The sequence below is a fragment of the Oncorhynchus clarkii genome, chromosome 13 (genome assembly GCF_045791955.1).
Source record: "Oncorhynchus clarkii lewisi isolate Uvic-CL-2024 chromosome 13, UVic_Ocla_1.0, whole genome shotgun sequence".
In the NCBI taxonomy this organism is placed as follows: domain Eukaryota; kingdom Metazoa; phylum Chordata; class Actinopteri; order Salmoniformes; family Salmonidae; genus Oncorhynchus; species Oncorhynchus clarkii.
Genome location: NC_092159.1, coordinates 18,541,090 through 18,554,718, shown reverse-complemented (window position 1 = coordinate 18,554,718; position 13,629 = coordinate 18,541,090). Strand labels below are relative to the sequence as shown.

The window sequence follows — 13,629 nt, the reverse complement described above, 5'->3', positions numbered from 1 at the left end:
TGCTCTCGTAAAAGCCTGTGTTTTCTGCACATTAACACTAGAAGCTTATTACCTAAAATGGATCAATTGAAAGTATGGGTTCACAGCTCCAATCCAGATGTGTTGGTCATTACTGAGACGTGGTTAAAACTTCTTGCTCCTACTTGAGACGCAGACGTCTCAAGTAGGCACCTGGAAATGCAAATGCACTACGCTAAATGCTAAATGTACTCGTTAAAACTCAAACGTTCATTAAAACACACATACAGGGTATTGAATTAAAGCTACACTCGTTGTGAATCTAGCCAACAAGTCAGATTTTTAAAATGCTTTTCGGCGAAAGCATGAGAAGCTATTATCTGATAGCATGCAACACCCCAAAATGCCTGAAGGCGACGTAAACAAAATAATTAGCGTAGCCGGCGCTACACAAAAACGCAGAAATAAAATATAAAACATTCATTACCTTTGATGATATTCTTTGTTGGCACTCCTATATGTCCCATAAACATCACAAATTGGTATTTTTCCCGATTAAATCCGTCCATGAATGCCCAAAATATCCATTTGTATAGCCTGTCTGCATCACGGAAAAAGCTCTCTTCCAACACGCAACGTCATGTTTAAAAATTATATAAGTTGCCTATATTCTTTGACAAAACACTTCAACTTACTTTTATAACCCAACTTTAGGTATTTGTAAACATTAATAAGCGATCAAATTGATCACTGGGTGATCTGTATTCAATAGCAGCTACAAAAGAAAACAGTGTCCATTTTTCAATCTTCCAAAATCGATTGAGGTAGGCTGGATGGAATCACGGATCTATTTGTAATGTCTCAAAGGATTTTTGTCAATGAAAATGACATTTTTGGCGACATCGTGTGGAAGCTGTATGAATTGCATCCGTCTCCATATTAAATTTGGTTTCCTTTAAATAATCCATGAAAGGGGCGCATGGATACTTTTTTCAGATTTCAGTGACCAGTTTTTCTTGCGCTTTTCGATGAAACACACGCTCTGTTATAGTCACAGCCGTGATTTAACCAGTTTTAGAAACTTCCGAGTGTTTTCTATCCACACATACTAATCATATGCATATACTATATTCCTGGCATGAGTAGCAGGACGCTGAAATGTTGCGCGATTTTTAACAGAATGTTCGAAAAAGGAGGGGGTAGGATAAAGAGGTTTTAAGGAAGAGTGTTTTGAATACTGATGTTAAATTTTCTGGTTAAGACCTTTTGCAGGCAAGACAGATCTTCCAAAGGTCGGGGAGTGGATATCTTTACCAAGGATCACCTTCAGTGCTCGGTTGTCTCCACCAAGTCTGTCCCCAAACAATTTCAATTGCTGGTTTTAAGCATTAAGAGCTCTTTGTTGACTGTCATCGTCCATCAGCTCTGGCCTGTACCTACCTGCCCTAAACTCTCTCCCGGCCCCTTACACTAAGTCTGTATTTGTTCTGCTAGGTGACCTAAACTGGGACATGCTTAAATCACCTGACCAAGGCCTAAAGCAATGGGGCGCGGCAAATCTTTCTCAGATTATTACCAATCCCACAGGGTATGACTCCAAATACACAGAAAAGGCTACTCTCCACGATGTTATCCTCACAAATAATAAAGATAGGTATCAGTCTGCTGTTTTCTGTAATGATCTTAGTGATTACTGTTTTACAGCCAGTGTTCGTAAAGGCTGCTTAGTGAAACGACCTGTTCTGATTTGTTATAGCTGCTTGCTAAAAAACTTTAATGAGCAAGCCTTCCTTCATGACCTGGCCTCTGTAAATTGGAATAGAATCAGCTTGATCCCCTCTGTTGAAGACGCTTGGAACTTCATTTTTTTTCAGTGGTATTGTTAACTTTTTATGGCTGCAGGGGCAGTATTGAGTAGCTTGGATGAAAAGGTGCCCATTGCAAACGGCCAGCTCCTCAGTCTCAGTTGCTAATATATGCATATTATTATCAGTATTGGATAGAAAACACTCTAAAGTTTCCAAAACTGTCAAAATATTGTCTGTGGGTATAACAGAACTGATATTGCAGGCAACACCCTGAAGAAAATCAAAACAGGAAGTGGCTTCTATTTTGAAAACTGTTCCATAGCCTCCCTTTGATGGATTTAAAGGGATATGACCCAGATTCCTTTTCCTATCTCTTCCGCAAGGTGTCAACAGTCTTCAGACATAGTTTCAGGCTTTTATTTTGAAAAATGAGCCATAAGGATAACATCCCGTCAAGTGGTCACATGAGTTTTGCTCGCGCAACAGAGTTTTGATAGGTATTGCTTTTCCCTCTCCTACTGTGAAAGACATTTGCGGTTGATATATTATCGATTACATATTTTAAAAACAACCTGAGGATTTATTATAAAAAACGTTTGACATGTTTCTGTGGACATTATGGAAACTATTTGTAATTTTCATCTGCGTTGTCGTGACCACTCTTTCCTGTGGATTTCTGAACATAACGCGACAAACAAACGGAGGTATTTTGGATATAAAATAATCTTTACGGAACAAAAGGAACATTTGTTGGGTAACTGGGAGTCTCATGAGTGAAAACATCCGAAGATCATCAAAGGTAAACGATTAATTTGATTGCTTTTCTGATTTTCGTGACCAAGCTTCCTGATGTATACTTAGTGTACTTAGTGTACTTAATATTTTGTTGTGCGATCGATAAACTTACACAAACACTTGGATTGCTTTCGCTGTAAATCATAATTTCAAAATCTGACACGACAGGTGGATTAACAAAAGGCTAAGCTGTGTTTTCCCTATATTGCACTTGTGATTTAATGAAAAAATATTTGTAGTAATATTTATTGAATGTAGCGAAATGCTATTCAGCGGTTGTTGAAGACACTTATCCCATTAGTGGGATTGCAGCCATAACAAGTTAACAAACACGCCCCCGTAAAGAAAATTAGAATTAAAAACAGGTTCAGCCCCTGGTTCGACAGTGATCTTGCAGAGTTACTCCACCTCAAGAATTACATTTGGTGAAAGGCTGACAGGCTCATGTTCAGCTAAATGATAAATAAATGCACTCTATCCGGAAGGCCAAAGTTTATTATTTTAAGCAGCAGTTCTCTCTCTGTGGGTCTAACCCCAAGAAGTTCTGGAAAACAGTTAAAGACCTGGAGAATAAACCCTCCTCCTCACAGCTGCCTTGTCCCTTAATGTTGATGATGTGGTTGTTACTGACAAGAAGCACATAGCTCTTTAATCACCACTTCATTAAGTCAGGATTCCTATTTGACTCAGCAATGCTTTCACGTTCTGACCTTTATTTCCTTTGTTTTGTCTTTATTTAGTATGGTCAGGGCGTGAGTTGGGGTGGGCAGTTTATTTTGGTTTCTGTTTCGGCCTAGTATGGTTCTCAATCAGAGGCAGGTGTCGTTAGTTGTCTCTGATTGAGAATTATACTTAGGTAGCCTGGGTTTCACTGTTGGTTTGTGGGTGTTTGTTTCCGTGTGTGTGTTTGTCGCCACACAGTCCTGTTTCGGGTTTTGTAGATTTCACGTTGTCGTTTAGTGTTTTTGTTCAAGTGTTCATTTTGTCTTTATTAAAATATCGTCATGAACACTTACCACGCTGCATCTTGGTCCGATCCTTACTCCTCTTCAGACAAAGAGGAGATCTGCCGTTACAGAAACACCCACCAACCAAGGACCAAGCAGCGTGGTAACAGGCAGCAGCAGCAGGAGAGGCAGCGATACTTGGAGAAATGGACTTGGGAGGAGATTCTAGACGGTAAAGAACCTTGGGAACAGCCAGGGGAATATCGCCGCCCCAATGCAGAGCTGGAGAAGGCGAAAGCAGAGAGGCGGCATTATGAGGTGCTAGCACGGCAAAGCGGCTGGAAGCCCAAGAGGCAGACCCAAACATTTCTTGGGGGGAGGGACACGGGGAGTGTGGCGAAGCCAGGTATGAGACCTGCGCCAACTTCCCATGCTTACCGGAGAGCGAGAGGGACCGGGCATGCACCGTGTTATGCTGTGGAGCGCACACGGTGCATAGCCCGATGCGGTACATTCCAGCTCCTCGTATCGGCCGGGCTAGAGCGGGCATCGAAGCCGGCTCTACGCATCTGGTCTCCAGTGCGTCTCCTTGGGCCGGCGTACATGGCACCAGCCTTACGCATGGTGTCCCCGGTTCGCCAGCACAGCCAAGCGCGGGCTATTCAACCTCGCCGCACTGGCCTGGCTACCGGGAGCATTCAACCAGGTAAGGTTGGGCAGGCTCGGTGCTCAAGAGCTCCAGTGCGCTTGTACGGTCCAGTCTATCCAGTGCCACCTCCATGCACCAGCCCTCCGATGGCAGCCCCCCGCACCAGGCTGTCTCTCCGTCTTCTGCCTACAGGTGCTCCCGCCTGTCCAGCACTGCCAGAGCCTTCCTCCTCTCCAGCGCTGCCAGAGTCTTCCGTCTGTCCTGAGCCCCCAGAGTCTCCCATCTGTCCTGAGCCGCCAGAGCCGCCAGTCTGTCCTGAGCCGCCAGAGTCTCCCGTCTGTCCTGAGCTGCCAGAGTCTCCCGTCTGTCCTGAGCCGCCAGAGTCTCCCGTCTGTCCTGAGCTGCCAGAGCCGCCAGTCTGTCCTGAGCCGCCAGAGTCTCCCGTCTGTCCTGAGCCGCCAGAGTCTCCCATCTGTCCTGAGCCGCCAGAGCCGCCAGTCTGTCCTGAGCCACTAGAGCCGCCAGTCTGTCCTGAGCCGCAACAGCCGCCAGGCTGTCCTGAGCCGCCACAGCCGCCAGTCTGTCCTGAGCCGCCAGAGCCGCCAGTCTGTCCTGAGCCGCCGGAGCCACCAGAGACGCCAGTCAGCCAGGAGCCTCCAGAGCTGCCAGCCAGCCATGAGCCTCCAGAGCTGCCAGCCAGCCAGGAGCCTCCAGAGCCGTCAGCCAGCCAGGAGCCTCCAGAGCTGTCAGCCAGCCAGGAGCTGCCAGAGCCGTCAGCCAGCCAGGAGCTTCCAGAGCCATCAGTCAGCCAGGCGATGCCAGAGTCGCTCTTCACTCCGGAGCAGCTGGAGTCTCCCGCCTGTCCGGCGCTGCCGTAGTCTTCCGCCTGTCAGGCGCTGCCGGAGCCTTCCACCTGTCCGGCACTGCCGGAGTCTCCCGCATGTCCGCCGCTGCCGGAGTCTCCAGCCTGTCCAGCGCTGCCGGAATCTCCCGTCCATTCGGGACCCATTTCTAGGATCCCCAGTCCTAGTCCTCCCTCTTTTTCCCCTGCCCCCTACAATGTTTCTCCCTGAAGGCAGTCACTGAGTCCAAGGAGCAAAAGGAGCTCCTTAAACTTGACCCCAAAAAATAATCTGGGTCAGATGGTTTAGACCCTTTCTTTTTTTAGGTTGGTGTCCCTATCATCACCAAGGCTATCTTTGACATGTTTAACCTGTCTCTCCTCTCTGGGGAGGTTCCCATTGTTTGGAAGGCAGCCACGGTGCGCTTTTAATTAAAGGGGGTGATCAAGCTGATCCTGTTATATACTTTTTTCAATTTTGCCCTGTTTATCAAAAGTGTTGTTAAAGCTTGTCAATAATCAACTGACTGTCTTTCTTGATGTTTATAGTATTCTCTCGGGTATGCAATCTGGTTTCCGCAACCTTAAAGGTCCTCAATGATGTCACTATTGTCCTTGATTCTAAGCAATGCTGTGCTGCTATTTTTATTGATTTGGCCAAAGCTTTTCATACGGTAGACCCTTCCATTCTTGGTTTGCTAACTACCTCTCTGAAAGAGTGCAGTGTATAAAGTCAAAACATCTGCGGTCTCAGCCACTGCCTGTCACCAAGGGAGTACCCCAAGGCTCGATCCTAGAACCCACGCTCTTCTCAATTTATAATAACAACATAGCTCAGGCAGTAGGAAGCTCTCTCATCCACTTATATGCTGATGATACAGTCTTATACTCAGCTGACCCTTCCCTGGATTTTGTGTAACACTCTACACAAAGTTTTCTTAGTCTCCAACAAGCTTTCTCTAACCTTAACCTTGTTCTGAACACCTCCAAAACAAAGGTCATGTGGTTTGGTAAGAAGGATGCCCCTCTCCCCACAGGTGTGATTACTACCTCTGAGGGTTTAGAGCTTGAGGTAGTCACCTCATACAAGTACTTGGGAGTATGGCTAGACGGTACACTGTCCTTCTCCCAGCACATATCAAAGCTGCAGGCTAAAGTTAAACCTAGACTTGGTTTCCTCTATCGTAATCGCTCCTCTTTCACCCCAACTGCAAACTAACCGTGATTCAGATGACCATCCTACCCATGCTAGATTACAGGGATGTAATTTATAGATCGGCAGGTAAGGGTGCTCTCGAGCGGCTAGATGCTCTTTACCATTCGGCCATCAGATTTGCCACCAATGCTCCTTATAGGACACATCACAGCACTCTATACTTTTCTGTAAACGGGTCATCTCTGTACACCCGTCACAAGACTTACTGGTTGATGCTTATTTATAAAACCCTCTTATGCCTCACCCCCCTATCTGAGATATTTACTGCAGCCCTCATCCTCCACATACAACCCCCGTTCTGCCAGTCACATTCTGTTAAAGGTCCCCAAAGCACACATATCCCTGGGTCGCTTGTCTTTTCAGTTCGCTGCAGCTAGCGACTGGAATGAGCAGCAACAAACACACAAACTGGACAGCTTTATCTCAATCTCTTCATTCAAAGACTCAATCATGGACACATTTACTGACAGTTGTGGCTGCTTTGCGTGATGTATTGTTCTCTACCTTCTTGCCCTATATGCTGTTGTCTGTGCCCAATAATATTTGTACCATGTTTTGTGCTGCAACCATGTAGTGCTGCTGCCATGTTGTGTTGCTACTGTCATGACGTTGCCATCTTTGGGTACAGAAAGCCCCACCCCCCTCCCCTTGTCTCCTACACCCAGGCTACTGTGGTCAGAGAGAGGTCGTAAATTCCTGGAGGAGATTATCTCCTCATGGCCACAGTATAGAGACAGAGTGAATTTTCATAGAGAACAAAGAATTTGCAAATAAATTCATTAAAAATCTTTACAATGTGATTTTCTGGATTGTTTTGGTCATTTTGTCTGTCATAGTTGAAGTCTACCTATGATGAAAATTACAGGCCTCTCTCATGGGAGAACTTGGGAGAACTTGCACAATTGGTGGCTGACTAAATACTTTTTTCCCCACTGTATATTGATTGCAATTGTTCCCGAATTAGTGAGCGTTCATGTGCAAAGGATTAGCATTTCAATTGTTATAATTATCAACTGTGTGTTGTCTTATCTCAGTCGACCCCCACTTCCCTTTTGTACAACAAGCCGCCATGCCGGTTTAGCCCACTAGGGCACATTCCCCTATCATTTCTTGTAACCATATTTACTTTGTTTGTTTGTTTGTGCACTTCTGTGATTGTTTAATTAGTTAATAAATAAATGATATAAGACAATTGATGTATGGATGACTCATAGTGAAGACTGGGTTTGTGCAGATAACAAAAATGTACGACGTTTGGAATGGGACTAACGTGAGGTAAAGAAGAATTCATTAATCAGAAGACTATTGATCAGATATGAAAATATCTGAAAAGTTATATTCTGAAAATTATAACTTTGTAATAATCTGAATATTTCCTTGGTGCCCCGACTTCCTAGTTAATTACAGTTACATGATTAATCAGTTGAATCGCATAATACTAATTACAGAGAATCTTTGATAAAAACTAAAAGTCTTAATTTAATGACAGTAAAGACACGACACTACCATGTTGTTGTCATGTTGTGTTGCTACCATCCTGTGTTGTCATGTGTTGCTGCCATGCTGTATTGTGGTCTTATGTTTCTCTTTATGTAGTGTAGTATTGTCTCTGGTCGTGATGTGTGTTTTGTCTTTTTTCTATATTCCTTTTTCCCCCAGCCCCCGTCATTGTAAATAATAATTTGTTCTTTAACTGACCTATCCTAGTTAAATAAAGGGTAAATAAAAAAAATACAAATAATTTAAAAAGTCTCAGGGGTGAGCCGACAACTAAAGTCAATTATATCTGTTCACAGTGACACCCCCCCCCCCCCCCCCCCCCCCCCCCCAAAAAAAGAAAATTGCTCTTTCATCTTTGCCCATTCATAGTATGACATTGCTGTAAGGACACCAAGGGAAACAGGATTTAACAGGGTAATCAAATACAATCTGTAATTAAAATTTTACGTAAATGCACAATCATATTCAACCTGTAGCTCACTCAGCGCACGGTGTGCAGCCCCCACAATTGCCCCCCTAGGCTACTGCTAATGTCTCACAATTATTTCTCTACATAGTTATCCTTTACAGTCGCCTCACGTGGGATAAAAGTAAAGATAGGGCACCTAAATGAATAATAACTGTAAATAACAAGGAGTGTGTACACAGGTCGTCTTGATATCATAGCTTAAATGTGATTACGTAAAGTCATTCCCCAACCACTAAGATGAGTAAGCAAACTTCCTTGAGCCTGTGATGTAACACGACTGTTATCATTGATGTACATAACTTGAAGGGAGCTGAACACATATTCCTGGACTAAAATAAACTTTGAATGAAGATTATCTTTTGAGTATGCTTATTTAACTCCTGAACTAGGCTTAATATGGGTCTGGGAAAGCACCTCAAAGAGTTCAGGCAGTCTTAGATCATGATTGATTACCACAGCGATGAGCCATCCCCGTTAGCATCAGTATAACTCACCAGTATACAGTGGATGTCGTTGCCAGCCAGGTCTGTCGCCGGGGCCTGCAGTAACCTCCAATCACGGCCCTTGTTGTAGGTGATGTAGGTCTTCACCTGGTTGTCTAGCCTCCTGTTTGCGATCAGCATGCCTTTGATGCCTGCTACCTAGGGAGAAATAGAGAACCAAATCTAAAACAGACACTAAAACTAGCCAATCCAACCACCAAAACAGATTACATTATGTTTTTTTATTTATTTCTGGGCACTAAACAGTACCCAAAATGCCCCATGACAGACATAGCTGCGGGAAGTAGGGGTGCTGAGGGTGCTGCAACACCCCCTGAAAAAATATATTTTTTTATTTTAATACAAATATATCTACTACCGGACAAAAGTTTGAGAACACCTACTCATTCAAGGGTTTTCAAGACATCAAAAGTATGAAATAACCCATATGGAATCATGTAGTAACCAAAAAGTGTTAAACAAATAAAATATATTCTTCAAATAGCCACCTTGATGACAGCTTTGCACAATCTTGGTATTCTCTCAACCAGCTTCACCTGGAATGCTTTTCCAACAGTCTTGAAGGAGTTCCCACATATGCTGAGTACTTGATGGCTGCTTTTCCTTTACTCTGCAGTCTGACTCATCCCAAACCATCTAAATTTGGTTGAGGTCGGGGGATTGTGCACTCCATCACACTCCTTCTTGGTAAAGAATAGCCCTTACACAGCCTGGATGTGTGTTGGGTCATTGTCCTGTTGAAAAACAAATGATAGTCCCACTAAGCCTACTAAATTGTAATTATTTCGGCACTATGGCCTATTAAATGCCTTACCTACCTAATCTCACTACATTTGCACACACTGTATATAGATTTGTCTATTGTGTTATTTACTGTACGTTTGTTTATCACATGTAAATGAGAACTCGACTGGCCTACCTGGTAAAATAAAGGTGAAATACATGTTTTAATTAAAATCCCAAACCAGATAGGATGGTGTATTGCTGCAGAATGCTGTGGTAGCCACGCTGGTTAAGTGAGCCTTGAATTCTAAATAAATCACAGACCGTGTCACCATAACACCTCCTCCTCCATGCTTACTGGATGGAAATACACATGCAGAGATCATCCGTTCACACACACCGCGTCTCACAAAGACACTGCGGTTGGAACCAAAAATATCAAATTTGGACTCCAGACCAAAGGACAAATTTCCACCTGTCTAATGTCCATTGCTCGTGTTTCTTGGCCCAAGCAAGTCTCTTTTTCTTATTTTGTGTCCTTTAGTAGTGGTTTCTTTGCAGCAATTCAACCATGATGGCCTGATTCTCATAGTCTCCTCTGAACTGTTGATGTTGAGATGTGTCTGTTACTTGAACTCTGAAACATTTATTTGGGCTGCAATTTCTAAGGCTGGTACCTCTAGTGAAATGATCCTCTGTATTCCATATGTGCAATTTCATAGTTTTGATGTTGTCACTATTATTCTACAATGCAGAAAATAGTAGAAATAAAGAAAATCCCTTGAATGAGTAGATGTTCTGAAACTTTTGACCGGTAGTGTATATATATACAATTGAATTTTTCCACAAAAGTAGTGCACTGGGCCTTTACTATTCCTGTATTAGCGGGCTGCTACAGCTGTCTGTAGCGTGGGCAAAAATAATCCCCGCAACCCCACAGTCAACAAAAAGTTCTCAGCACCCCCAACCCCAAACATCTTCCCGCAGCTATTCTGACAGACATCAGACTGGTCACAAAACCAGTCTCCTTTAATTATCTTATTATCCTTATCCTTATCTTATCTTATTGCATCCCCATCAACTGCCCACCACTGTTGTGACAACATTACCACGCTGGATGTTAAAACTGATAAACTGTCACATCCACGTGACATCCACTCACAAAGTGAGAGAGAAACAGAGAGAGAGAGAGAGAGAAGTCATGGCTCCTTGCCTCCTTAGTCAAACTGTCTTTCTACGATAACACATCCAGGATGGAAATGTGATTGGGGTAAACCTGACGACTGTGCTTTAAATAAGATACTGCAGCAGACATTGAGGACCCTCAGTCGTATCACCTTATCAGTATAAGTGGCACTAATAGGCGCCACGTTTGACATCGTCATCGAAAAACGGCCACCCGGGATTGCCACAGCTAATGAGGCGGGATGGGGCCCCTCCCTCCCCTGACCAGACGTGTCAATCACAGCGGTAATTATTTGTCGTCGTTCCCACACCCATCCCTCTGTCACATCTTCCACCCACAGTCCCTACTTCCCTGCTGTAGAGAAGGACAGGGTCCCTGCTGTAGTGAAGGACAGGGACTGAGATCTCCACTCTGGAATAGCAACTTGTAGTCAGAGGTGTAATATCAAGGGAGTGTAGGCTGGTACTACAGTATTGATGGAGATATTACCTCTGTCAAGATATATCACAGTGGGAGAACAGGTGAGGTAGGGTACAAGGTAAAAAAAAAACACTGTTGTCCACCTTGCCCCTGGCAACAGCAGAGTACACTTCCTGCAAGCTAATATTTTAACTAGGTACTAAATCAAAAACTTTTACAGTACTAATAATGATAGGCATTACATGACTATGATGATTATTGGCATCAATGTCTCATTGACTATAAGAGTGATATCTAGTAATATGTGTAGACCTGTGTGTGGCTGTCATATAGTATTATTACATATGGACCTACAGGTAACTGCCAAAATAAAGGAAACACTTGAGTAAATGAGGGTTCTGGTGGCTCTGTTAGGGTGTTGGGTGATTTTTCATGGCATGGTTTAGGTCCACTCAACCCCTTAGAGGGCAAGGTAAATCCCAATAAATACACAGCCATTCTGAGGGATAAACTTCAACCTATGGTGAAGCAGATCTATCCCGGTGGGAGTGGTCTCTTCCAGGATAACAATGCCCCCGTCCACAGGACATGAGTGGTCACTGAATGGTTTGATGAGCATGAACATGATGTAAACCATATGTCATGGCTGTCTCAGTCACCAGATCTCAACGCAATTGAACACTTATGGGACATTCTGGAGCGGCGCCTGACGTGCTGACCAGAACGGACACGTTGCGTGCGCGAGCGTCGCAAAATAAATGTAGAAATCCATGTTATTCAATTATTGCACCCAACTGCTCGCGCGCGCCAACGAGCGTCTGCGATGCCAAGGGCTAAAATAGAACTCATTCCTATTTCTGATACAGACCGCGCTGAAAGTCCTGCCTCTGCCATCTCCTCATTGGTTATACCCACGTGGGTGATTGAAAGACAAAATGTTTTGCCGGTTGTTGTGGTAAAAGTGTAGATGCCAATCACCATATAAATTCAAAGATGATAAAGCCTGGAAGGAGGAGAGATGACTAGAAACGATTCGGTTGGCCGTTTTATGTGTGGATTAATTGTTGGAGTAGAAGACCTTGTGCATTTCAGGTAAAATAACAACTCAATGTTTAAATCCCAGGGCAAATTAGCTAGCAACAGCAAGACATTGGGGGAGGGGTTAAGAGGGTTGGCAGAGAGCTAATACATACACACCGCTAGGCTAACAGAAAGGAGCATCATCATCATGACCATTGCACTACCTAAATCATCTAGCTAACCCTCTCTCCATCTCTTCCTCCCTCCCTCCCTCCCTCCTACCACTCACTCATTCAAAAGCTATTTGTAGCTCTGACTAGGGAATCAGGTAGTTCATCATTGGGCTGTTAGGATGTTCTGTAATATTTCGTGTTGAAGTTCATACCTCTGGGAGATGGATTGAATGAAAAACCTAACACTAAATGGCTAAGTCGACTGGGAGTTAGAGAAAAACTTTTTGATTGAAGGGAAGATTGCCCAGATTGAATCCCACTGACACTCAAGTTACTCCCATTAGTCTAAAGTGGGGGGGAGGAAAGGGTTTTATTCCAGTGAATAATATAATTTATTTGTGAGAGAGAAAGACTGAGAAAGAGAAAGTGAGAGAATACTGACGAAATGCAATTCATTATTTGACAATCCAGGAAAAAGAGTAAAACCCTGTTGCTTTCACTCAGTCTCTCTGTTCCCTGTTGAGCTCAAAGTACTTAGTGAATGATTCCTCTCTTAGTCTTTGAGGCCATTGGCCTTCTGAAGCCCAACACTCCAGGGTTTGTTTAAACAATACTTGGGACTACTTCAAAGTACTTTGGTCAGAGTTATATCTAGTCTTTTTCAGAGGAACCCAGAGCAGTAGTCTGCCTCTTCAGAAAAAAGAAGAGGAAAGTGAAACTTTACAGCGATACATAGAGCATAACTTCAGTTTATAACAGTTTGTGATTAGCACACACATGCATAAATACCCAAAGGGTTAAACTAGTTAACACAACATCATACTGAATGGAAAACTGGATTGGAGTAACTTCAACCAGTTTTACCCGCTCGGTATGACCATCCATTTTAATATACTAACTCTCTTTTTGTAAACCATTAACACACATGTTAGAAGGAGCAACAGCAGTAGTAATAACATTGTTCATGACTTCTGACTCTGAAGATCAGACCCATATCTCACTCCTCTACCTCCCTCCATCACACCTGCCAGTGTCTGGGTGATAAACTGGGGATTCATCCTGAGAAAGAGGGAAAAAAGGAGGGGGGGGAACGAGCCGCAATGAATGTTAATGACATAGGGACCTATTAACAAGGCAACTACCAGTCCGGTTGTGTGCGCACACCCCCTCTCCAGACACACACACACACACACACAAACACACTGTGGACACTTACCTCATACAGGTCCAGCATCTGGTTTCCCCCCAGGCCGCGGGTAGTCTTGACGTTCTCCATGGCCAGGGTGAAGAGGATGCCCTGGGTGTCGGAGAGGTACAGGTTGTACGTGTCGTTCTGGTTCCACTCCTGCACTGCCGCAAAGACCTGGTGCTCGTCTGTGCTGACGATGTGGAGGTCCTGGTGACAGAGGATGGAGGGGTTG

General features: G+C 44.0%; 1 protein-coding gene across 1 annotated transcript in view; it reads right to left on the bottom strand.

The window, feature by feature from the left end:
- Positions 1-13,629, bottom strand: part of LOC139424541 (VPS10 domain-containing receptor SorCS3-like) — a 216,792-nt gene that overhangs the window by 34,231 nt on the left and 168,932 nt on the right. Inside the window, exons 9-10 of the mRNA XM_071176480.1 lie at positions 13,425-13,604; positions 8,678-8,824 (exon numbers count right to left, since the gene is read on the bottom strand). Coding sequence (XP_071032581.1) covers positions 8,678-8,824; positions 13,425-13,604 — 327 coding nt within the window. The remainder of the gene's footprint in view (positions 1-8,677; positions 8,825-13,424; positions 13,605-13,629) is intronic.